Genomic DNA, 26,846 nt, shown 5'->3' on the forward strand with positions numbered 1-26,846 from the left:
CGTGATGTATATAAGTCATTATGCTGTATACCTTAAATTTCTACAGTGCTGTATGTCAATTACATCTGACTGAAACAGAAAGAAAAAAATAAATTCTGCAGAGAATGTTAAATAAACATGATCACAGCATCCCCCCCCAAAGAAAGACCAGAGAGTGCCAAGCCTGAGTAACCACCAGGCAACCCCTCCCTTCCCATTCACTAGTTGAAAGGTCATCTCTTTGGCTGTTCAGTGCACACGTTAAGAATGCCTAGGGAGACTATCAGTTACTACTTCTGCCTTTGTTCCTCCTTCCTTCCCCTGTCATCTCTCCATAGTAGCCCAGTAAGCCAGTTTTTTTCATATTGCTGGGCGGCCTAACAACATTATCTTCAGGGGTGCACAAATTATACCTTCTACCCACTGTCCCAATGACAGAGGGATGTTAGGGGTTGGCCGTGGGAAGACAGGGACAGGTAGGAATGAGGAAGACCTGCTGTTTCATTGCTTTGGCCTGCTGAATACATCTGGACCAGCAGGCGGAATCCCAGAATTAGTGTTTCTGAAAGGATGGTTAACCATCACCTGTGTCAAAATCACCCAAAGAAGCTTGTGAAACAGTGTAGATTCTCGAGCCCCCCCCATCCCCACAGCATCAGTTTCTGCAGGTCTGAGGTGAGACCCAGGCATCTGCATTTTCGCAAGCACCCCAGGCGAGTCTAATAGCCCCTGAAATTTGAGAACTGCTAATGTAAATAAATCTTGAGTAGTTCATTCGACTTCAGTGACTACGCTCAACCTCTCTACTCTTTCTGACTTTTCTTACTATTGCCTCTCGGGGGAAAGTTTTTCTCCCTCCATCTCTGCCTGGAGAAATCCTGCCACTCTCTCCAGGCCCAGCTCAAATACAACCTCTTTTGTCGCTCCTTCCCTGCTCTCTGGTCTCTGTCTGCAAACAGCTGGGATTGCTCATGAAGCAAGGAGACGGGGAACTGGTTGGTATCAGTAATGAAATGTGAGGGGAGTTGGGACCCTGAGGATGGAAGGGCTGGGTGGAGCTAGTGTGTGGGTTCTGAGCTTTGCCCTGAGGTTTAGCACCCGAATTTGTGCACTGGAGCTGAGGTTGTTACAGGGTCTGGAAACTTTGTAACCAGTAAAAAAGTAACACCAAGTCCTTGAGAGATCAGAGCGGCAGTTTCAACCACCTAGCAACATAATTGGGGGAGGGATTAGTGGCCGTTTTATTCCTCGCGGTGGGGCAGGAGGCAGACATAATGGCGGCTCAAAGGACGACTGCAAGTCGTCAGGAGGAAGGAGGACCTGTTTGTAACATCCACTGAGGGGTCTCTTGCAGTCTGGGGCTATTGGGGGCCATCAGTACTAGGGTACAGGAAGTGTTGGGGGCAATGGATGGGCAGGGAGCTGAAGCTGGAGGGAGGGCTCTCTTTTTGACCTTTATGTTTTGCAGCTGAGTTTGTGTGCTTGGATTGAAGTTACCACAGGGCTCTAAACGAGGTAAACCAATATCAAAGTAATTCCCAGGAGGCCCCAGAATGATTAAAACAGGAAATTCTAACCACCTAGCAGCCTTGGGGAAGAGAGGCAGGTTGCTGACTACAGCAACTGGCTCGGCGCTAGACCACTGCACATGCGCACTAAGTTGGAGGCGAGAGCATGGCGGGGGATGGTAATTCTCGCTGAGGGCACTTTCTCTACTGCAGGGCCTCCAAGAGGTTGTGGGAGGTCTGGACCACTTCAATATTTTGAAGATCCCTTTCTAATGTTTAAGTGAATGAAAACAAAAATGGAGTTACAAAAACGATGATATATTTTAAATGCTTACATCTTTTTAAAATTGCCCTGAGGCAAAACCACAATACAGTATGTGTCTAGGGAGGTCCAGAAATCTGCATTTTTAACAAATGCCCCATATGATTCTGATGCACACCAACATTTGAGAAGCATGCCCTGAATTCCAACAGAAGAAAGCAATCCAAAGTGAGGCAGACTTCTGTTGAGATGCCAGGGAAATGTATTGTCTCACCTCAACATAGAGTGTGTGTGTCATGGCAATTCGTATTGCTTTCCCATCATAGGGAAACAGAGTTAGTCTTATGCCCAGATGAACTAAGCAGCTACTAGTTAATGGGAAGGATGCCAAAATATCCCCCTCCTCAATATACACCTCCAACCAGCCTGCCAGTGGGCCCAAGCCTCCTGGAAGTAGCTTTCCTCCTTAAAGGCTCTGCTCTGCTGTGTCTCTGCCTGTCACTCTTCCTTTGCATTATGTTTTAAAGCTTTCCAATTTGCTAGGACAAGATGGTTGCTGGCAGGAGATCTGAGAGAGTGCATAAGAATTTATCAAAAGCTGGTAGGAAATTGGCCTTGTAGTTTGATTGCAAGAAAAATAACCTTGAGCTCGGATTTGCTGAGGAATGTGAAATTGAACAGACATGTTCACTTGACCTAGCTGTGGCCATGTGTTCAGGATCTGAGCAAGTCAACAACATTTGAGGGTATGATCTATAGTCACAGTACATTACACTGGCACTGCAAAAGGAGCTAAATAGAAGCTCTCGCCTGCTCTATAGGAGCTGACATTATCAAAGGCAATGCAGGACACACACATGATTAGAACATATATGTAAGGCTATGTGTCATTAAGGTCACATCATGGTAGCACGAAAGTCCTGAAAATTTTGGAAACTTGGAAGAGGAAGAACCACAGGCTATGATTGTGTAGGTTATATCTTATACAAAAGCACCCAGGCAGGCGCTGATGATCTCGGAGAATGTTCAAAAGTCATAGCTGGGTATAGAGGGTAGGGCAGAGTGTGGGAAAGGGCATCATCACCAAACAGTGAACATTTTAAAAAGTCAATGTCGGATTTGTCTAACATATAAGGTGAAAGGCTAGCTCCATATGGATGAATGAAAATCTCTTGGGCATCATACATTTAGTGAAGTTTTAGACAACTATGACTACAAAAACCACATCTGTAATCTTACGATTCAAAGTAGATCAAGGGTTGAAAAGAAAACAGATTTCCACATTCCAAATTATAATGTTGTCCATATTATGCACTGCTAAAATCCCAACACCTCTCGCCCAGCAGGCAGTCAATATATACTGTTTGAATGAAAGAACGTCTGAATGAATAAGTATCTTATTCATCACTTTACAGCTCACACTGTTTAACCAGTCCTGCCAGGTGGGCTGTTATTTCCCAGTCTTCAGGATTCAGGTGCTACCTCTGTATTCGAATTGTGTTCTGTGTGGTATTCCCACCACCATTAGAGGACAGTCATTTTGCTATACCCAGCATCTAGCAGAGTACCTGCAACATACTAGTTGTTCAACACAAGAATAAAAAAGTGAATGGTGAGGGCTTCCCTGGTGGTGCAGTGGTTAAGAATCTGCCTGCCAATGCAGGGGACACGGGTTCGAGCCCCGGTCCAGGAAGATCCCACATGCCGCAGAGCAACTAAGCCCGTGCGCCACAACTACTGAGCCTGTGCTCTAGAGCCCGCGAGCCACAACTACTGAGCCCATGCACCACATCTACTGAAGCCCGCACACCTAGAGCCCGTGCTCCACAACAAGAGAAGCCACTGCAATGAGAAGCCCGCGCACTGCAACGAAGAGTAGCCCCTGCTCGCCGCAACTAGAGAAAGCCCGCGTGCAGCAACGAAGACACAACACAGCCAAAAATAAATTAATTTAAAAAAATGAATGGTGGGAATGTAAATTGGTGCAGCTACTATGGAGAACAGTATGGAAGCTCCTTAAAAAACTAAAAATAGAGTTACTATATGATCCAGCAATCCCACTCCTGGGTATATATCCAGAAAAGACAAAAGCTCTAATTTGAAAAGATACATGCACCCTAATGTTCATAGCAGCACTCTTTACAATAGCCAAGACATGGAAGCAACCTAAATGTCCATCAATGGATAAGTGGTAAAAGAAGACGTGGTGTATATAAACAATGGAATATTACTCAGCCATAAAAAAGAATGAAATAATGCCATTGGCAGCAACATGGATGGACCTAGAGATAATCACACTAAGTGAAGTAATTCAGACAGAGAAAGACAAATATTATATATCACTTATATGTGGAATCTAAAAATAGTACAAATTAACTTATTCACAAAACAGAAACAGACTCATGGACATAGAAAACAAACTTACAGTTACCAAAGGGGAAGGGAGAACAGGGGTATATGGGGAGTGTGGGATTAACAGAGGCACACTACTATATATAAAATAGAGGAACAAGAAGGGTCTACTGTATAACACAGGGAGCTATATTCAATATCTTGTAATAAACTATAATGGAAAAGAATCAATAAAAGAATATAGACATATACATATATATATATGTATAACCAAATCACTTTGCTGTACACCTGAAATGAGCACAATATTGTAAATCAATTATACTTCAATAAAAGTAAAAATTTTTTAAATTTTAAAAATGAATGGATAGGTAGACAATGACTTGATACATGATAAATGAGTGGGAAAAGACTTTTGAGAGGATAATTTGCAATAACTTCTCTGCTAATTATTTACATAGTAAATCCCAATCTGAGGTCACCTGAGCACAAGGGGAATAGAATGGTATCACCTGGGGTTCTTGAGCTGTTTTTTTTTTTAAATGTTTAGCCAAAATCATATCTTTACCTGATTTGAGTAAGTGCAATGAGTGGGCACCAGAAAGCCTCTTAAGCTAAAAAAGAAAACAAAAAAAAAAACCAACTATGGTTTACAACTTGGCCCATTGCATGTTTCTATTCTTTGTCAAAATCAGTTAGAAAACTATTTTTTAAAGGACCTAACTGCTTATTGTTTAAAACACATACAAACAAACAAAAAGCTAACTCACACAGGGATTTTAAAAAATTAAAAGCAGTGAGACCATTTCCAGATACCAGGACATCCAGCCCAATTTATTAGAAAATAGCTGAATACGCATAGGAGCTATATCATCATTCTCCCTTTTGAACTTGTCTAGAGATGACAAGAATCTAAAGACCCTGTGTTTAAAAATGTGACTCACTTCATTTTAAGAAATACTTATCAAATACCAACTTTATTTCAAGAGCTAGAGAAACATTCCACAGATGAAAGACTGGCTATTCTGGGCCATCAACGGGTAAAATGAAAATTCAAAGTTCGTTTCCGGTATTATAGGCTCAGAAATGTAGGAGAAGGGATCAACAGCTATATAGCTCTTACTATGTACCAGGCAGTAGCCCAGGCATTTTACATTGACTTCTACAACAAATCAGTGTGATAGAGATTTTCCTTTATTTTAACAGCTGAGAAAACCATGACTCAGATTTTGATTGACTGCTCTGAGGACACACAGCTGATAAGTAGCAGAGCAGTACTTCAAACCCTGTTTTGTTTGACTCCAAAACCCCTGCTCTTTCCACAATGGCAGGCTGCATCTCACTATTTCATATTGCCCTTGCCTCCTATCTTCCTCTGCATTACAAGTTGCCTACAACAACATTGTCTCCCAAGGCAGGATTTTAGGGCAGTGATATTTACTAGAGCCATAAGTGTGTCTTAGTTCAAGGTCTTATCAAGGGCATTCAGACCTTTTGCAGGCACACCCTCTAATCAATTTGTAGAGAAAAAAAATCTATGTATCTTATATATTCTTAGGCTGACATCTAGATTATTCATCATAAGTTTAAACAGTTGCAAAGGACGTAATTTCTGGAATATGGTAAATATTGACATTTAAAATAAAACTATCCAATTACTCATTTAAACGTATCCAATGGAATCTGAATACCATAGTGATTTGTTACTCATAACCATGTATTTAAAAAATAAATGGCTAAACTCTTCTTTCTTTAAGGGCAGAGAGTTTACACCATTCCTTGCTCTCCTTGAATTCTTATTTGCATTCCACATCCCCACAGGATTTTACCCTAACGTTATAAATTTTTTGTGTTTTAAAGTCTTTATAAATTATTGATTACCTTATATTTCTTCATAACAAAAGTATAAATTGAATTTTAATTTTTTATTTTCTGTGGCCAGAAGGTAATAAATGTTGAAACATTTCTTCTGAATATCGTTATTATTCAATTATTAGCAGTACAAAACTGCTCAAAAGAACACAAATATAATACAAATTTTGATAAATAACAATTAAGCATAAAAATACATTTTTACTGGAAATGAATGCATTTCTTAAAGATGTTAGTGGGGCTTTTCTTCCAGCTAGTTATTATAGCCACAGAATATTGAGTAATATTCAGGAACAAGATTCAGCATCAATTATATATTTAGTTTCCATTTTTATAAAAGCACTAAGAAAACTTTTTCATATCAATAAGCATATGTGAATGAATACAGTTTTATTATGTCATTGTCACTCAATTTCCTTGAACTCTGAGTTAATGTCAAAAAGTTATACAATGATTTTTCATAATATTTTTAGGGAATTCCCTGGAGGTCCAGTGGTTAGGACTCTGAACTTTCACTACTGAGGGCCCAGGTTCAATCCCTGGTAAGGGAATTAAGATCCCACAAGCCACATGGTGCAGGCAAAAAAGCTTAAAATAAAAAAATAATATTTTTAGGGACTTCCCTGGTGGTCCAGTAGTTAAGACCCCGCACTCCCAACGCAGGGGGCCCAGGTTCCGTCCGTGGTCAGGGAACTAGATCCCGCATGCCGCAACTAAGAGTTTGCCTACTGCAACTAAAGATCCCGCATGCCACAAGGAAGATCCCACACGTGGCAGTGAAGATCCCGTGCCACAACTAAGACCCAGCAGAGGCAAATTAATTAATTAATTAAAAATAAAAAGATTGGTTCAACCTCATTAAAAATAATAATATTTTTAACAATCTGAAAACTTGCTTCGGTTCTCTTTAAACTTTATTGAAGGCAAGTAATTAGAAACCACATGACTTAGAAAAGGATTTTTACCCAAGATTACAGTCATTCAGTTTCTCAATTCCTGGAAAGTAATACTGTGGTAGGAAGCTTCTGAGATGGCCCCCAATGATACCCACTTCCTGATATTTGAATCCTATGCAGTATTCTCCCCTTGAGTGTGGGCTAGACCTATGGACGCCTAACAAATAGATTATGGCAAAAGTGATGTCACTTGAGAGATTAGGTTATAACAATGGCTTTTCTCTCTCACATCCTCGGAGGGAAGCATGCTGCCATTTTATGAGCTGGCTGATGGAGAGGCCCACTCCAGAAAGAACTGAGAGAGGTCTCTGGCCAATATGCCAGCAATGGACTATGGTCCTCAGTCCAACAGCCCACAAGGAACTGAATCCTGTCAACAACCATACAACCATGCAAGCGAGCTTGGAACAGAATACTCTCTCAGTTCACGCTTCTGATGAGACCCCACCTCTGGCCAACAACTGGATTATACCATTGTAAGAGATCTTGAGCCAGAGGCACACAACTTGCCACACCCAGATTCCTGACCCACAAAAACTGTAAGATAATAAATATTTGTTGATTTAAGGTGCTAAATTTGGGGACAAAACCAAAAAGTCTTTACTAAGACTTGCCAAATAATTATTAAATGTACCAGTTACTGTTTTACCTAGAGGCACTTTGTTTAACCCAACATACTAAACAGAGTTCATGGAATGAAAAATAGAAATTTTATGAATTTTAATACAGCTTAACCAATAGAGCATTCTTTATGAAATGCTTTTTTCTTATCACATTTTAAATATAATTTTACCAAAATTTTGGAGCTTCAGATTTAGCAATTGATAAAAAAGATCTGTCATATAACCTAACTAGCAAAGCCAGTCATCATTTCCAAATCAACTGGATAAATCATATTTCTTTTGTCTCAAAAAGGATGACTTGGGCTTCCCTGGTGGCTCAGTGGTTAAGAATCCACCTGCCAATGCAAGGGACACGGGTTCGAGCCCTGGTTCAGGAAGATCCCACATGCCACGGAGCAACTAAGCCCATGCGCCACAACTACTGAGCCTGCGCTCTAGAGCCCGTGAGCCACAACTACTGAAGCCCACGTGCCTACAGCCTGTGCTCCGCAACAAGAGAAGCCACCGCAATGAGAAGCCCCCGCACCACAACGAAGACTAGACCCCGCTCGCCGCAACTAGAGAAAGCCCATGTGCAGCAACGAAGACCCAACGCAGCCAAAAATAAATAAATTAATTTTTAAGAAAAGGATGACTTCATTTTCCAATTCAATAAGTATATCAATACTTATTCCTATGATGATCATTTCACTTGTAAATTCTAACACTAGGATGGACAAATTAAAAGATAGGTAGATGGATAGATAGATAGATAGATAGATAGATAGATAGATAGATAGATAGATAGATGGTAGCTAGAGCATGCAGGCTTCTTATGAGTTTGTCATCTGGATGAAATAAAGTGAGTTCAGTATTTCTTTTAGCCCTACCTTTTTGCTTTACTTTCACAGAATTCTCTCTGAGTGATTTATTTATTTATTTTTATCTTTGACAATAGCTGGAGAATGGAGAGGTGAGGTTGTTAAAACTGTCATCACTCCTGCCATCCCAGTATAAATGACCTCAAAACTCCAACATCAGCCTGTTTCTAATGCCAAGCCTCACTCTTAGTTTTTTTTTTAAATAAATTTATTTACTTGTTTGTTTTTATTTTTGGCTGTGTTGGGTCTTCATTGCTGCGTGCGGGCTTTCTCTAGTTGTGGTGAGCAGGGGCTACTCTTCGTTGCGGTGCACAGGCTTCTCATTGTCGTGGCTTCTCTTGTTGTGGAGCGCGGGCTCTAGGCACCCGGGCTTCAGTAGTTGTGGCTCGCAGGCTCTAGAGCGCAGGCTCAGTAGTTGTGGCGCATGGGCTTAGTTGCTCCATGGCATGTGGAGTCTTCCTGGGCCAGGGATTGAACCCGTGTCCCCTACATTGGCAGGAGGATTTTTAACCACTGCATCACCAGGGAGGCCCCCCCACTCTTAATTCTTAAATAGGCAAAATATATGAATCAACATTTCTCCAAATAAGATACACAAATGGCTGATGAGCACATGATAACATGCTCAATGTCATTCAGCATTAAGGAAATGTAAATCAAAACCAGAATGAGATACAACGTCATACCCACTTGCATGACTACAAAAAAAAACATGAACTGTGACAAGTTTTGGTGAGGATGTGGAAAAATCGGAACTCTTATACATTGCTGGTGGGAATGTAAAATGGTGCAGCCACTTTAAAAAATAGTGTGACAATTCCTCATAAAGTTAAAAGTAGGGTTAGTATATAACTGAGCAATTCCACTCCTAGGTATGTCCCCAAGAGAATTAAAAATATATATCCACACAAAAACTTGCACACAAATATTCATAGCAGCATTATTCATAATAGCAAAGTGGAAACAACCCAAATGACCATCAACTGATGAATAGATTAAAAAGATGTAGTATATCCATACAATGAAATATAATATTATTCAACCATAGGAAAGAATGAAGTATTGACAGATGCTACAACATGGATGAACCTTGAAAACATGCTAAGAGAAAGAATCCACACACAAAGGACAAATATTATATAATTCATTTATATGAAATGTTCAAAATAGACAAATCCGTAGAAACAAAAGTAGATTAGTGGTTGATAGGGGCTCTGGAGAGGGGAGGGAGTGCTGGGAATTGACTGCTAATGGATACAGGGTCTTTTAGGAGTGATGAAAATGTTCTAGAATAGACAGAGGTGATGGTTTCTCAACTCTGTAAATGTATTCAAAACTACTGAATTGTATGCTTTAAAAGATGAGGACAGCAACATTGTTATCTGTGATATCTAAGAAACCACTGCCTAACATAAGGTCATGAAAATTATTCCTATGTATTCTTCTGAGAGTTTATTTTATGGTAACAGCTTTATTGAGATATAATCCAGATACCATAAAATTCATTTTTAAAAGCATACAATTCATGTTGTTTAAGGGTACAAACTTGCAACTAGTAGTAAGTCCTAGAGATCTAATGCACAAATATTTTTGATAACTGTATTGTAATAAATATTACCATGTTTTAACTGTATTGTAATAAATATTACCATGTTTTAAAAATATTTTTGATAACTGTATTGTAATATAATTTCTTTCTATGGTAATTCCATATATTTTGTTTTCATGTAGCCCAATTTATCTTTGAACTACTTGAAATTATTTAACTAACAGGAACGCTAAAGAGAGGATGAGTGTTAGTGCTCTTTGTTATATATTCATTTTATATATTTAAAGTAGAGTTATGTGTGCATATAAAATTTATTACTCTAATCATTGCAGCAACTCTTCCAATTCTCAAGTAACTTTGGGAGGAATTTATAATTTTACAATGCCTTAATAAAAGATGTTTCAACATCTCAAAAAAATGGTAATATATGTGCTTCTTTATTAACTCATGAAATAACAAAATCTAGCATTGAGTCTAATAAGTACCTTAAATTCAACCTAGAGCTTCGTTTTCCTTTTGAACTTGTTACTCACTTAACCCAAAGCCATTTAGTCCCTCCTAGAGAACATAGAGGTATCCCTGATTTATCCATTAAGAGCTGGCTAACGGCTGTTCAGATTCAGGCAATGGGCATCTCAGAAATCAACAGAATCCTCTACTTCAGTGGTTCTTTACCATTTGGGGGAGGGCAGATTCCTTTGAGAATATGATGAAAGCCCAGAAAAATGCAAAACACCCAATATTTCACATACAATTTTAATACATTTATTGACTTTGTTAACTTCATCCATAGAACCAGGTTTAAAAATCCCTATTCTGTGTGGTGCTGTTTTTGAACATGATCTGCTAATCCTTTAATATCATAGCTAAGCACTGCTACATTGGAGAGCAAAGTGAAAGTCTTCATAGAATATCTGAAAGGGCAAGGAGCAAATTCTAGGTTTCACTGACTGAATCTTCACTCAAAAACCACCCCAAGACAAATACTGTAAGGCATAGCTCTCCTTTTTAAGATCTCATGTGCTAGTAAAGAAATATTTTTTTCTCCCTTACACTGTGCACTTTTGACAGTGGAGACTATATTGTCTAACCCTCTTATTTGGCATTGTTTTAAGTTAAAAGTTTGTGGATATAAGTCACAAGTTAATGTGGCCTCTGAAACAAAGCTCTTACTGCTGTATACATATGATGGGGCCCAAGAACTTATTTTTAGAACATTTGAAAGTAAATTACCAATATCACACATTTCACACAAATATTGTCGTATATATTCAACTACATTATCACAGTACCATATCTCACTCAAGAAATTTAACATTGATACACTATAATTATAATTTGGAGTCCATATTTAAATTTCCCTTGTCTTTTCAAATGTGTCATTTACAGATGATAAACTGCAAGAACATTGAAGATGTGTCACTATGCACACACAGAGCCACTAGCAAAGAGTGAGAGACTTACTGATTCAAGGCATTTAATGAAATCCCTGTGCAATCATTATCTGACTACGAGGCTAACAGAGACTTCAGTGGCTGCACATAACAAAGAATACAGATTTTACAAAATCAGTCAAGGATAGTCAATAAACAAACACTAAAAACCGAACTCTAGAAGAAGGGGATCAGATTTCCAGAGTAATCATATTAAATTGTTTAAAATGTCTAGTTTCAGCAAAAAACTACAAAACATACACACACACACAGAAAGTATGGTCTGTACACAGGAAAAAAGATGTCATAGAAACAGTCCTTGAGGAAGCCCAGATGTTGGCTTTGGTAAAGACTGAACCAGCTATTTTAAATATCTTCAAATAACTAAAGGAAAACATCTAAAGAATTAAAGGAAAGTATGAGAATGATGTCTCACCAAATAGAGAATATTAATAAAGTGACAGAAATTATTTAAGAAAAGAATCAAATTGAATTTCTGGATTTGAAAAGTGCTATAACAGAATGAAAAATTCACTAGAAGGGCCTAACAGCAGATTTGAGCTGGCAGAAAGGATTAGCAAACTTGAAGATAATTCAATTACCATTGTCTAGACTGAGGATCAGAAGGAAAAACAGGATGAATAAAAATGAACAGAGCTTAAGAGACCTGTGAGACACCATTAAATGGCCAACATACACATAATGGGAGTCTCAGAAGCAGAAAAGAGAAAAAAAGAACAGAAAGGATATTTGAAGAAATAATGAGTAAAAACTTCTCAAAAATAGTCTACATATCCAAGAGCTCAAATATTTCCTAATAGGATAAACACAAAAAAATTCACTTCTTAGTCAACCTCTCAAAGACAAAGAAAAAATCTTGAAAGCAGGAAAATTAAAAGATAACTGATTTCCCATCAGAAACAATGGGCACTAGAAGTCAGTGTGATGACATATACAAAATGTTTAAAGCAAAAGACTGACAACCAAGAATTCTTTATCCAGCAAAAATATCCTTAAATGAGGGAAAAATAGACATTGTCAAGTACACAAAGACTGAGAGAAATAATGGCCAGAAGACCAGTCCTACAAGAAATGCTAAAAAGAGTTCTTCAGGCTGAAATGAAAGAACACTAGAGAGTAGGAAGAAAGAAAGAAAGAAAGAAAGAAAGAAAGAAAGAAAGAAAGAAAGAAAGAGCACCAGAAAAGGTAATTGCATAGATAAATATAAAAGACAACACAAATCTTATTTGGGGGGAACTTTTTTTTCTCTCTAACTTGAAAGATAACTGCATAATTCAATAATTATACGAGTGTTTTGATGGGGTTATAATGTATAATATATAAAGGAACAGTTTGTATATCAGTAATAGCACAAAGGAGGAGGGAAGGAATGGAGCTATATGGTTGCAAAGTTTTTACATATGATTGGAGTCAGGTTGGTATTAATCCAAAGCAGATTGTATTTTAAGATGTCAATTGTAATCCCTGAGCCAAGCACTAAGAAAATAATTATTTAATATAGTAAATTAAACAAGAGAATTAAAAGGTATATTAGAAAATATCTATTAACACAAAAGAAATCAATAATGGAGGAATAGAGGAACAAAAAAGACATGCAACATATAGAAAATGGCAAAATGGCAGATGTAAATCCTACTTTATCAGTAATTACTTTAAATGTAACTAGATTAAGCAAATCAGTTAAAAGGCAGAGATTGCCAGACTCTGTATAAGAGACACACATGTTCTAACTGTATGCTGTCTACAAGAGACACATTTTAGATTCAAAGATACAAATAGAATGTAAGTAAGAGTGGGAAAAGATATATGATGCAAACAGTAACCAAAAAAGAGCTAAGTGGCTATAATAATTATCAGACAAAATAGAACTTAAGACAAAATTTGTTACTAGAGAAAACAAAGGACATTTTATAACTATAAAAAGGTGAATCTATCATGAATATTTAACAATTATTAATACATTTCCACCTATCTACAGAGCTGAAAAATACATGAAGCAAAAACTGACAGAACTGAAGGGAGAAATAGAAATTTAACAATAACAGTTGAAGAATTTATTACCCCACTTTCAGTAACAGACAGAACTAGATAAATGACCAAAAAGGAAATAGAATACTTGGACAACACTATAAGCCAACTAGACCTAATGGACATCTATTTATAGAACATGTCATACAACAACAGCAGAATATATGTTCTTCTGAACTGCACATGGAATATTCTCCAGGATAGATTATACATTAGCTCATAAAATAAACCTCCCTAATTTTTTTAAAGGATTGAAATAATAAAAAGTATGTTCTGCAAACATACTTGGGAATATAATGAAATTAAATTAGATATCAAAAACAAAATAAAACTTCAGAAATTCACACATAAATGGATAGTAGAGAAGACACTGCAAAATAACCACTAGTTCAAAGAAGAAATCACAAAGGAAGTTAGAAAATACTTTGAGATGAATGAAAGGGAGAGTACAGTATATGCCAAGCTTCCTCAGAAACATTTATAATTGTAAATCTTATGTTAAAAAGGAAATAAGATTTCAAATCAATAACTTAAATTTCCACCTTTATGAAACTAGAAAAAGAACAGCAAACTAAGTTCAAAGCAAGCAGAAAGAAAAACATAGTAAATTGTTTATTAGTAAAATATTTATAGATTTAGCTCTCCATATTTAAGTCATGACTCATTTTGAGTTAACTTTTGTATTTGTGTGAAGTAAGGATCAAGGTTCTTTTTCTTTTCTTCTTGTGGAAGTCCAACTATTCCAAGACAATTTGTCGAAAAGAAAAGATTATCCTTTCCAAGTTGAATTGCCTTGACACCTTTCTTGAAAGTCAATTGTATATATGCATATGCATGCATTTATTTCTGGACTGTCTTGTTTTGTTCCATTGATCTTCAATGCCAATTTGTTCTTTTTCAAAATTAACTACTTTACATCTTTTGTATTTATATATAAATTTGAGAAGCAGCTTGTCAATTTCTTCAAAAATGCCAACTGAGATTTGACTGAAATTGTATTGAATCTCTAAATCAATTTGGAAAGAATTGCCATCCTAACTATATTTAGTCTTCCAATTCATGAATATGCCGTATCTCTATATTTATTTAAGTCTTCTTTAATTTATCTCAGTAATCTTTCACAGTTTTCAGTGTTAAAAAACATGTATATTTTTGTCATACTTATTCCTAAGGATTTTATATTTTAAATGAAACTGTTTTTAAATTAATATTTCCTCATTGTTTATTGCTGCTATATAGAATATGACTGATTTGTAACTGGTTCTGTTTGATAGATTTTTTTCTTCTCATTATGTGTCATATTTTCCTGCTTCTTGGCATTTGTGGTAAATTTTTATTGGATACCAGACATTGTGAATTTTACCTTATTGGGTGCTGGCTATTTTTGTATTGTTTTAAATATTCTTGAGCTTTATTCTGGAAATAGTTTGATCCCACTGAGGCTTGCTTTTAAGCTTTGTTTGGCAGAACTAAATACACCTTTAGTCTAGGGCAGTTCTGTACAATAAAAATTTTATGCAAGTCACAAATATGTGCCACATATGTTACATTTTCTAGTAGCCACAATAAAATATAGTGAAGAGAAACTGGTAAAATTAATTTTAATTATATATAAATACATTACATATATATTATATTGATACCCAAACCAGAAAAAAAGTACAGAAAATTAAAAGTTATAGACCAATATCTTTTATGAACATAGACATGGAAATCCTCAACAAAGCATTAGCATATTGAATCCAGCAATGTATAAAAAGAACATACCATAACCAAATGGGATTTATCCCAGGAATGCAAAGTAATCCATTATATTAATAGTCAAAAGAAGCAAAACCCTATGATCATATCAATTGATGCAGAAAAAGTGTCTGACAAACTTCAACATACATTTATGATTTTTTTTTAAAAATGTCTTGGCAAACTTGGAATAGAATGTAACTTGCACAACCTGAACCACAGAACCTACAGCTGACTAAATGGTGAAAGATTGAAGGCTTTCTAAGATCAATTAAAAATGTATATCTGCTTTCAGTACTTCTATCCCACATTGTACTGGAGATCCTAGACAATGCAATAAGGGAAGGAAAAACATTAAAGCCATACAGATTGGAAAGGAAGAATAAAACTATCTCATGATTCTGTATAAAGAAAACCCTAAAGAATCTATTAAAAACTTGATAGAATAAAAAAATGAATTTAGCAAGGCCACAGACTACAAGGTCAATACACAAAAATCAACCATATACTAACAATAAACAATTGGAAAGAAATTTTAAAAGACAGTACCATTGTAAATTGTTGCAAAGGAAATGTAATACTTAGGTATAAGCTTAACAAATCATTATAGGACTTACACAGTAAAAACTACAAAACATGGATGAAAGAAATGACATACTCTGTTCATGGATTGGAAGATTCAGCAGAATAAATATGCTTTCACTCAGCATAAGGTTTTCAAGGTTCATCCATGTTGTGGTATGTATCAATACTTCATTCCTTTTTAAGGCTGGATAATAATAATAATGTACCACATTTTGTTTACCCTTTTATCAGTTGATGAATATTTGGGTTGTTTCTACTCTTTGGCTATTATGAATAATGCTGCTGAACATTTGTGTACAATTCTTTGTGTAGAATGTGTTTTCATTTCTCTTGGGTATGTAGCAAGGAGTGCAATTGCTGGGTCGTATGGTAACTCTATGTTTAACCATTTGAGGAATTGCCATATTGTTTTCCAAAGTAGCTGCACCATTTCACATTCCCACAAGCAGTATGTGGATCTACAGATCCTCACCTACACTGGTTATTATTTGTCTTTTTAAAATTATTATATCTATCCTAGCAAGTATAAAATGGTATCTCATTGTGGTTTTGATTTGAGTATACCTAATGACCAATGATGTTGGGCATCTTTTCATGTGCTTGTTGGCCATTTGTATGTCTTCTTTCTGGAAATGTCTATTCAAGTGCTTTGCCCATTTTTAAATTGGTTTATTTGTATTTTTATTGTTGAATTATAATTGTTTTTTATAAAGGCACAAGTCCCTTACCAGACATATGATATTTAATTACTTTCTCTTATTCTGTGGGTTTTCTCTTCATTTTCTTCATGGTGTCCTTTGAAGTACAAAGTTTTTAACTTTGATTAAGTCCAATTTGACAATTTTTTTCCTTTTGTTCCTTGGCTTTTGGTGTCATCTCTAAGAAACCATTGTTTTACCCAAGGTCATGAGGATTTACTCCTAAATTTTCTTCTTAAAGTTTTATAGTTTTTATCTATTAAATTTAGTTCTGTGATTCATTCTGAGTTGAATTTTGTATGTGGTATGAGGTAGGAGTCCAACTTCATTCTTTTGAATGTGGATGGACAGTAGTCCCAGCAAGCCCAACTGATTGCCAAAGGTGCAAAAGCAACTCAGTGGAAGAACAATAGCCTTTTCAGCAAATGGCAAATAGATACCCACAGGCAAAACAAACAAACAAACAAAAAATCCTCCATGTAAACTTCACTCCTTAAGCAAAAATGAGCTCAAAGTTGATCATAGAGCTAAATGCAAATCTTACAACTATAAAACTTGAAGAGGAAAACATAAGAGAAATCTTCATGACCTCGGGTTAGGTAAAGAGTTCTTAGACATAATACCAAAAGCATAATCCATTAAAAATTTGATAAATTTGACTTCATTGAAATTAAGACACTTTGCTCTATGAAAGACACCATTAAGTAAATGAAAAGATAACACGCAAACTGAGAGAACACATTTGCAATTTACATTCCTGACAAAGAGCTAGTATCCAGAATATATTTTAAAACTATCTAAGTCCACCTGTAAGCAAGCAAAGTACCCAATAAAAATGGGCAAAGGATCTGAACAGACACCTCACCACAGAGGATATCTATATAGCACATAAGCATATGAAAAGATGCTCAACTTCATTCTAATTTGGGAAATGCAAATTAAAATCATAATGAGATACCACTACTTAATCTGTTAGAATAGTTAAACTTTAAAAAACTTGACAAATGCTAAGAAGGATACAGAGCAAGTGGTGAGAATGAAAGATGGTATAGCCACTCTGGAAAAGAGTTTGGCAGTTTATTATAAAGTTAAATGTACACTTACTTCATGATCCAGCAATATCACTCCTAGATATTTAAGCCAGGGGAATTAAACTTATGTTCACAGAAAGACCTGTACATGAATGTTCACAGCAGCTTTATTCACAATTATTAAAAACTGGAAACAACCCAAATGTTCTTTAATGGGTGAATGAATAAGCAAACTGTGGTACATCCACACAACAAAAAACTACTCAGCGATAAAAGGGAATAGATTATCGATACATACAAAACCAGATGAATCTCGAAGATATTAATGCTGAGTGAAATAAGCCAGTCCCAGAAGGTTACCTACTGTATGATTCCATTTATATGACATTTTGGAAAAAGTAAACTAAAGGAATGGAGAATGGAGCAGTGGTTGCCAGGGGGGGTTCGAGAGAGTTTGATTACAAAGGGACAACATTATGGAATTTGGGGTGTTGATGGAACTGTTGTGTATCCTGATTGTGGTGGTGATTACATTAGTCCTTCCAGGTCTTAAAAATCCTAGAAATGTATGCCTGTGTGTGTGTGTGTGTGTATCTTAATTATGACAGTGCTTACACGGGTATATACACTCATCAAAACTCATTGAACACTTAAAATAGATGAATTTTACTCTGTGTAAATCATACCTCAATAATGTTGATTTTTAAAAAAAACAAAGTCTCTCCACACCAATCCTACTCCTTAAAAATAACTACTAATGACAATTTAGCGTGTACCTCTCTAGAACATGTAAGCATGTAATATAAAGGGGTTTTCAGTTGGATAAAGGGTATCATTTTACACAATATATATTGCTCTTTATCTTGCTTTTTTCACTTAGAGGTCTTATAAATATATGGACAAATGCATATATATGATATGTGTTTCTACATATAAAATGTTGATAGAGCTACTATATTTTTTAATAGTTTGATTATAAGTCATTTTGTGGATGTGACATCATTTATTTAAGCAGTCTCCCACTGTTGGATATTTAGGTTGTTGCCAGTTGTTTTGCTCTTACAAGCTGCAGTGCTAGCGGACAGCCCTGCGCATACATCTTTTTGCAAGTATATGGATAAGATAAATTTCTAATTGTAGGATTACTGCATCGTAAGGTAAGTGTAATTTGAATTTTTATAGCTACTGACAGATTGCCCTCTGTAGAAGCAAGTAGAACTTTGAGAATGAGTCAGGGGTGCATTTTGCATTTTCCCATCCCAAATCACTGAACTTCTCTCTTTCATAGGATCATGCCGATATTGAGTGGAAGTTTGCAAGGACGAAGCTCTGGATGAGTTACTTCGATGAAGGCGGCACCTTGCCACCTCCTTTCAACATCATCCCCAGCCCCAAGTCATTTCTATACCTTGGTAACTGGTTCAACAACACCTTCTGCCCCCAAAGAGACCCTGATGGTAGACGGAGAAGGCACAACTTGAGAAGCTTCACAGTAAGGCTTTTAAAAATTATGTTTCTTTGTAAACACAACTGTTTTCTCCTTTTCCTCCTTTGTAACATTCCCTATCTTGAACATCTTAAAACTACTCCAACCTACAGATGCTTTGGGGGTTTTTCAGGCAGTAGCTCCTGTGTCATGTTCCAGTCCTAACGTTTAGAAATATATTCGAGTGGATGGGCTGCTGGGAGACTGCTGATGTAACCTCTCTTGTCCGTTTTCAATGACAGGAACGCCATGCTGACAGCCTGATACAGAATCAACATTACCAGGTAAAGCTTCTTCATAGGGACTAAGCACAATAGTTCTTGGTCAGTTGTGTGAACTTGGACAAATCACTTACCCTCACTGATCCTCAGTTTCCTCGTCTGTAAAATAAGGATGATAAAACTTAAACTGTAGTTGTGAGAACTGAGTGGCGAGTATGTATATATGGTTGTGTGTTTGTGTGTGTGTGTGTGTGTGTGTGTGTGTGTGTCCTGGCACAGTGCCTGACACATTGCATTAAGTGGTAGCTATCATCATCACCATTACTAACACAAAGCAGGGTGACTATGTGTATACCATTCCCAGAGGCTAAGTTAAAAGAGGCCACCCCTGTAAAGGAGAAGTATAGATTGCCTCTAAGAAAAAGTATCTTGATTATGTAATTAGTGGACATTGAAATCATCAGACTCTGTGACACTGAAGACTGACTTTCTCAACTTTATAAAAGGAAGAAAAACTCTCATCTTACTAGGAAGGTTCAAGTTTAATCTAGCCTAGAGGGAAAGGATATTGACGTGACCATTCAAGTATTATTCTGCTCTCATTATTCCATGAATGTGTATCCCTGTTTACCTTATGCTTGGGTGGAAAATTTTCCTTTCGGGTAACTTTGATCTCACTGGCCCACTCTGCCACCAAATTTGGACACATAATAAATTCTTCATTTATCCAATGGACTTAACTGGGGGGTTTTGTAGAAAATGCCTGGATCCTGTGAGGATTTTCCAATGCAAAGACAGTCTAAGCGTATTTTATTTCCTGTGTATGTTTCTTATTTTACTGAGAGTCCAAGAAGGAAACTGAACGCTTCTTCATGTTTTTGTTTAAATTCCAGGAAGTTATCAGGAATTTAGTCAAAAGATATGTGGCAGCTATGATAAGAAATTCCAAAACAAATGAGGGACTCACAGAAGAAAATTTTAAGGTAATTTGATCATAAAGTGGTTTAATTCTTCATTCACATTTCTTAAGCATCATTTAATCTTCACAGTGTTTGAGGTTTCTGCTGATGGAATTTCAACAGCCTGTAATACAGCAAAACCAGCTACAATTCTTATTCTCTCTCTTAGAATAGTCTGTCATCCAGTAGATGGATAGATTTTTACCAATGTCTGTCACACCACAATCAGCTTTATGAATAATAAAAATATACATTCTTTTAATATTCTGGGTTTTTCTCAGTATGGGAATTGAGTGCTTTAAATGATATGGCATGGGTGTGTGATGAGAAGAAAGATAGCGAAGGGAAGATGCCTAGAGATTTAAAGGCCTTCTTTAAATAAGATAAAGACAAAAATTCTATTATTAAATCTAACATTTATGAAACCCTACCATTACACATTTTTGGCTGTCACATTGGGATGCTATTGGCATCTAGTGAGTAGAGACCAGGGTTGTTGCTAAAAATCCTACAATGCACAGGACAGCTCCCTACAGCGAAGAATTACCACACTCAACATGTCAATTGGTTGAGAAACCCTATCCTAGAACACATATCTGTTTTCTAAGGAACATAAGAAGGCTGTTATCCTAATCCATAGACATAACTCATCAATTGAGGGCCTGCTATATGCCAAACACTCTGCTAGGTGCTGGGGCACAGTCATGAGCAAGATATAACCAGCCCCTACTCTCTCGTGGAGTCACACACAATAATAATAGAGGCGAATGACTGAGTATTCTAACAGGATCAACACAGGGTGCTGTAGAGACATAGAAATGGGGGGACACCCAACTGGGACTTGGGGATTCGAGGCAGGCTTTCCAGAGGAAGCCATGTTTAAGCTGAGGTTTGAAGGAAGAGCCAGATAAAACAGTTGGGGAGAAGAGTGTTCCAGACAGAGAAAACAGCACGTGCAAAGGCCCAGAGGCAAGAGAGAATATGTCCATACAGGTGGACAGTAAAAAGCCTGGGGAAAGAGCAGGAAGGAATGAAATGGGAGAGATAGACATGTACCAGACCTTGAAAAACCTTGTAGTCTGTGGTATGGCATTTTTCCTTTTTCCTAAGGTCAGCGACAAGTTACTAAAAAGTGTTAAGCAAGAGGACGACATGATCAGATATAAACTTTTCAAAGATGGTTTTTAAAAGCGTGATCTAGTATCTAGGCAGCCAGTTAGAGATAGAAGACATTTCACAGGCACTTGAATAAACAAGGTCCCCTGGCCCAAAACAGCAGTCTCATCTCCTGACATTCCACTTCCCTAGTTTTATTCCTGAGAGTCCTAAAAGCTTTTTCCTCTTCAGTAGTACTTTTTTTTTTACATCTTTATTGGAGTATAATTGCTTTACAATGGCGTGTTAGTTTCTGCTTTATAACAAAGTGAATCAGTTATACATATACATATGTTCCCATATCTCTTCCCTCTTGCGTCTCCCTCCCTCCCATTTAGATTCCAATGACAGCCCTGCTCTAATACCCTCATTGTTGGTTACCACTTCAGTCTGTTGGCGTGCTCCTGATAGGTTCTGAAATCAACTTTACCAACTGCACATTTTTTTCCCAATGGCCCGCTCTGCCCACAGCATTGTTAATATGTTCTTCTTGTGCTTGAATAATGTGAGATTCTTCTGGTAGCTCATGTACCTTGTGATTTGCAGTGAGGCAAAACCTGGAACATTCCGAAGGATGCCCAATGTGCCTATTTTGAACTAAAGACCAAGCTTCTTAACATAACGTGTCTTCTCTCTTGCCCTAGGAATTAAAGCAGGACATTTCCAGCTTTCGATATGAAGTGCTTGACCTCTTAGGAAATAGGAAGCACCAAAGGAGAAGTTTTTCCACTAGCAGCACTGAACTCTCTCAGAGAGATGATACCAATGATGGCAGTGGCGGGGCTCGGGCCAAATCCAAGAGTGTCTCTTTCAATTTAGGCTGCAAGAAAAAAGCCTGCCATGGGCCACCTCTCATCAGGACCATGCCAAGAGTTGGTGGTGCCCAAGGGAAGTCAAAAGCTGAGTCATCAAGCAAACGCTCCTTCATGGGTCCCTCTCTCAAGAAACTGGGTCTCCTATTCTCCAAGTTTAATGGTCATATGTCTGAACCCAGTTCAGAGCCGATGTACACAATTTCTGATGGAATCGTTCAGCCGCACTATATGTGGCAGGACATCAAATATTCTCAGATGGAGAAAGGGAAAGCAGAGTCCTGTTCTCAAAGTGAAATTAACCTCAGTGAGGTAGAATTAGGTGAAGCCCGGGGCGCTGCTCAGAGCAGTGAATGCCCTCTAGCCTGTTCCAGCTCTCTTCACTGCGCATCCAGCATCTGCTCCTCAAATTCTAAACTTTTAGACTCCTCAGAGGATGTATTTGAAACTTGGGGAGAGGCTTGTGACCTGCTCATGCACAAATGGGGTGACGGACAGGAAGAACAAGTTACAACTCGGCTCTAAGTCAAGCCAGTATCACCTGTTCTGGAACTCAGAAAATTTCTAATTTCTTTGCTCTCAGAGGTGACATAGAATATGATTCCCTCACTGCCCCCCACTAGACAGGAGAGTGAAACTCCTCTTGTTTTCACCATCTTTTATAGCCACATTCTTCATTTTTTGTTCTTGTTATTATTATTACTATTATTTGCTTTTTTATACCTACAAACACTAAGTCCATTTCAAAACCAACTGAAGGGGTGTTTGCCCCTAATCAGCAGAGGTGCAGTCGGGTGCTTAACCCTTTGGCTTTGCTTTTCTTACCCTTGCTTCCTTGAAGCTCCAGGTGCCACTTTGCTACTGTTGCTGCCGCACAGATTCCTGACCTTCCTCAGGATCTCACACCATTTCCCCACAGGGCTGAGGGCTGTGCTCAGCAGTCCCCACCAGCTATCAGATAAGGCAAACTAACTTGCCTGTCTTTGTTGCCCTTCAGTGCTCCATGCTGCCCATTCTGGTTCAATGAACAGCATCAAAGGGAAACTGAATAGACTCCAAAGAACTGTCAGCTTGTGGTTTCTAGGTATAACTGGACTTCGTGTTGTTTTTGCTTTTAAATACTACAACTTCTCCTTATCATGGGGGCTGTTGAATTTGTTTCTTAAAGATTTGTGAGTTTCCTAATGTATGCCAATGAATATTTACCCCATAGTATATGTCATATCTAATAAGTTAGTGAATTCCTTTCCTGTGTTTGTGTGTTTCAGTTAGCTTACTACATTTTAAAATTTGATAGTATCGAGATTAGTATTTAGGATATGTACTGTTTTTTAAAAACTTCTACTGTACTCTAATCAACAGTCACTACATCTCATACATTGGCAAGAAAAAATAATTAGCTGGTATATTTATAGGGTCCTATCTACTGTTGATAGTTTTAATCATCACTGCTATCAAAAGCATTTCTAAGATAAAAGCCTGGATTTGAAAATATTTTTTTAACAGAAAAATGACATCTTGTTGAGGTGTCAGAATCTGAAAACAGCACCTTCATTTTAATTAATTGCTTTCTGATAAAACAACAACAACAAAAAAACCAATTTTAGGTCTAGATAACTTGGTTCAAGTTGCAGTTTTAATGTTCAGTGGGGGAAGTGGAATTGCGTGTGTAAACTCATGTTAGATATACAACATAACAACCCTAGTGAATTCATGGAACTATAGACATGATCCAAATTCTACTGTCTTCAAAGAAAATTGCATTATACATCAAAACAAATTATTTTCCACAGCTTAGGAGTACCTCATCAGAACACATAGGTAAATGTTAAAAAATGAAGCCCATAATGCATATGGTCACCATGTTAGATCCAGTAACCATCAACTGATTACCTGCTAAACAAGGGCGGTTCTTCCCAATGTTAGCACAAAGGTATCCCCAACTTACACAATAACACATGACCTGAAATAGCCCAAGGTCTGGGTCCTGGTGATTAAATTAACGGGTAGCTCAAAAAAGTAAGAAACTTAATTAGTTGTCACCCTGTTCTTGTATTCAATAAATGTCAACAGTAATAGGAAACCATCTAAATTCACGTGTATACTTTCTGGCAAAATTAAGTGAAATGAAGCTTTCTCAAACAATGCAAATATGCTTCCAAAATAGTTTTTGACAGTGTAGTTTCTGTTATTTGAATTGATTCCCATTCTAGCCCTAACTTTGGTGACTAACAAAATATTCTACATGAAAAAGACACAAACTAGGGATGATGGGGAAACAAGAGGAGGTGTTGAAGAACAAAGCTCAGATCCAAGAAAAAGTGATCAAGAGAACAAGCTGCATCAGGACCCATTTGGTAAGACATTATCACAAAATAATTCCTCGATCATGCCTACCGTGATCATTTACTCAAATCCAACTTCTCTCCTGCTTCTCTAAGTGGGACTATCATAAGTGGCCCTGACATCAGTAACAGGTTACTTTCCAGAAGGAAGGTTTCTAAAGTTACAGAGTCAACTTTCTCAACTGTCAAATTCACTTTGAATAATAAATAGCACCTGGGCTACATCCCTAAGTCATACTGATGGCACCAGAAACCAATACATCGCCCTATTTCATCAAAAAAAAAAAAAAGTATGTCTTTCTCACAAATGCATGTACTTGTGATGACCTAGGTTTCATTGTTCCGGCAGTTACTTTATCAATTTGTTGGAAAACAAGGGTAGCCAGAGATAGAGCCATGGTCCAAAATACACTCTTCTCTCAGTTATGTTCTAAAGAGAGAATATGTGTCAATCATAATAGCCAATCTCTACTACTGAAAGAAACCAGTGTCATATTTCATGGGCAGTACATTCCTTTTCAGATCTTCTCAGGGTTACTGTCTTTATGACTCGGGCTTAAGATTTCACTAGCTGTGCTGAGGCCTAGCTATGTTGGGGATTGAAGCCAGTTAGCTGTTAAAGCTAATCAGCTATTGTCCTAACTTCCGTGATGGTGACACCAACATTTTTATTAACTCTAACTCTAGTAGAAAGTAGGAAGGGAAGGAGATTTGTGTTCACCTCTCTAACCTCTGGATCAGCTACTATCAATAAAGATATTTCAAATCAAATGTTTAAGTATGTTCTCTGACCCCAGAGAAGGTATAAGCCAACTTGAGAGTAAATTTATAAACATAAAAGAGCTAAAAGAGAAACTTAGTGAGGATCTACTCAATTCTATCATCTTATTTTACAAATACAAAAAAAAAAAAAAGGAGGTCCAGAGAAGGATAATGACTTGCTCAAGGTCACAGAACCAGTCAATAAACCCAAATCTTCTAGATTATGGAAACAAGACATTTATTATTAAGCACACATATTATGTTATACATAGGAGATGTGGAAATGGATTGGCCACTATAGATATCTTTTTGTTCATTTGCCCAAAATGCCACGAACTCCACAAATTTCAGACTGACATATTTATACGTAAAGTTAAAAATGTGTTCCAAAGTCAAATACAATTATAAATGGTACAAGAATCATTTACTTTTTGTCTAAGTATCTATACCATGGTTCACCTCCATTACAGGTGAATTTCTTATCATTTCTGGCCACCTATTTTATTTGTTTGATTCCATCATAATTACATTAAAGCCTCCCTGATCATTAGTAAGGGTAAAAATATTATTGAATACAAAGAAAATGTCTGAATTATATTCAGAAATGGCCATTGTTGAAGTATGTCCTCCACTTCTAGCTTTAAATCCAGTGAAGTACAAAGAAAAAGGAATGATTCAAAATCATCATTTTTGGAAGATGCCAAATTTTATAGGCATATAAATCTCCAGGTTATACTTCTGTCCACTTATATGGGAATACTTGAAATTTTCTGGTTCTTTCTGCCTCTCATAGTAATTTTTCATTCCACTCTGACCTGATTTAGGGCATTTCAGCTAAGTCCAAAACATCTAAACATCTGTCTGCAATTTGATTAAAGACACACACACACACACACAAACCCTACAGCCTCTACGTTTTGAATGACTTAAATAATGAACAAATACTTTTTCAATAACTTTATAGTTATTATGGCAGTGTAAAACCTCCTCTGCAAATTTCATTGGGGACTTCACTGAAAAATATGAGTCGATACCTTAGCCAGATAATATAAATAACCATCTGATGTTCATATTGCCTTGTGGGTAAGACTCAAGTGGTGTTTTAACTAACAGTTTAAGTGGCCCAGACCTTGGTTTGTTCAACCATCAGGTGAAAAGTACTTGAAGTTAGGCAGACATTCTTTCTTGTTTAAAAGTACACAAGAAAAACTGATCATGTTATTTTGGTAATCACATTTTCAAAACAGTGTTAATAGATTGCATGTATAGACATAGCCAACGTAAGTGGATGTAATAGTTTGGATCATTTAAAATACTCTTCACACCTACTTCTCAGCTCCCTCCAACCCCGAACCCTGTGGCTTTGCCTCAAACCTGTGTGTATTTTAGATTCTTTGGCTTGCTTTATCTAGATAATTGTTCCAAATATCCACTTTGTCGGTGTAGAACTAGGCATTGGGAACAGAGTACCCCAATTCAGTGTGAGCATTACTTTAGTACAGAGAAATGCTATTTCTACTGTATTTCCAATGACCCTTTCCATCACTTTTTCCAACAGATGTGCGTTTTGGCTTGCACTGTTTTGGGGATGTTTGTAAAAGTGAGAAGA

The 26,846-nt window shown here is 37.0% G+C and overlaps 1 protein-coding gene across 2 annotated transcripts in view; it reads left to right on the forward strand.

Moving 5' to 3' along the window:
* Window positions 1-25,246, forward strand: part of TRPC5 (transient receptor potential cation channel subfamily C member 5) — a 265,763-nt gene extending 240,517 nt beyond the window's left edge. For both annotated transcript variants that reach the window (XM_060292268.1, XM_030835730.2), the window contains 4 exons: window positions 18,786-18,989; window positions 19,226-19,267; window positions 20,098-20,187; window positions 21,963-25,246. In XM_060292268.1, coding sequence (XP_060148251.1) covers window positions 18,786-18,989; window positions 19,226-19,267; window positions 20,098-20,187; window positions 21,963-22,655 — 1,029 coding nt within the window. In that variant the 3' untranslated portion in view covers window positions 22,656-25,246. The remainder of the gene's footprint in view (window positions 1-18,785; window positions 18,990-19,225; window positions 19,268-20,097; window positions 20,188-21,962) is intronic.
* Window positions 25,247-26,846: the final 1,600 nt, after the last annotated feature.

The sequence above is a fragment of the Globicephala melas genome, chromosome X, assembly GCF_963455315.2.
Source record: "Globicephala melas chromosome X, mGloMel1.2, whole genome shotgun sequence".
Taxonomy (NCBI): domain Eukaryota; kingdom Metazoa; phylum Chordata; class Mammalia; order Artiodactyla; family Delphinidae; genus Globicephala; species Globicephala melas.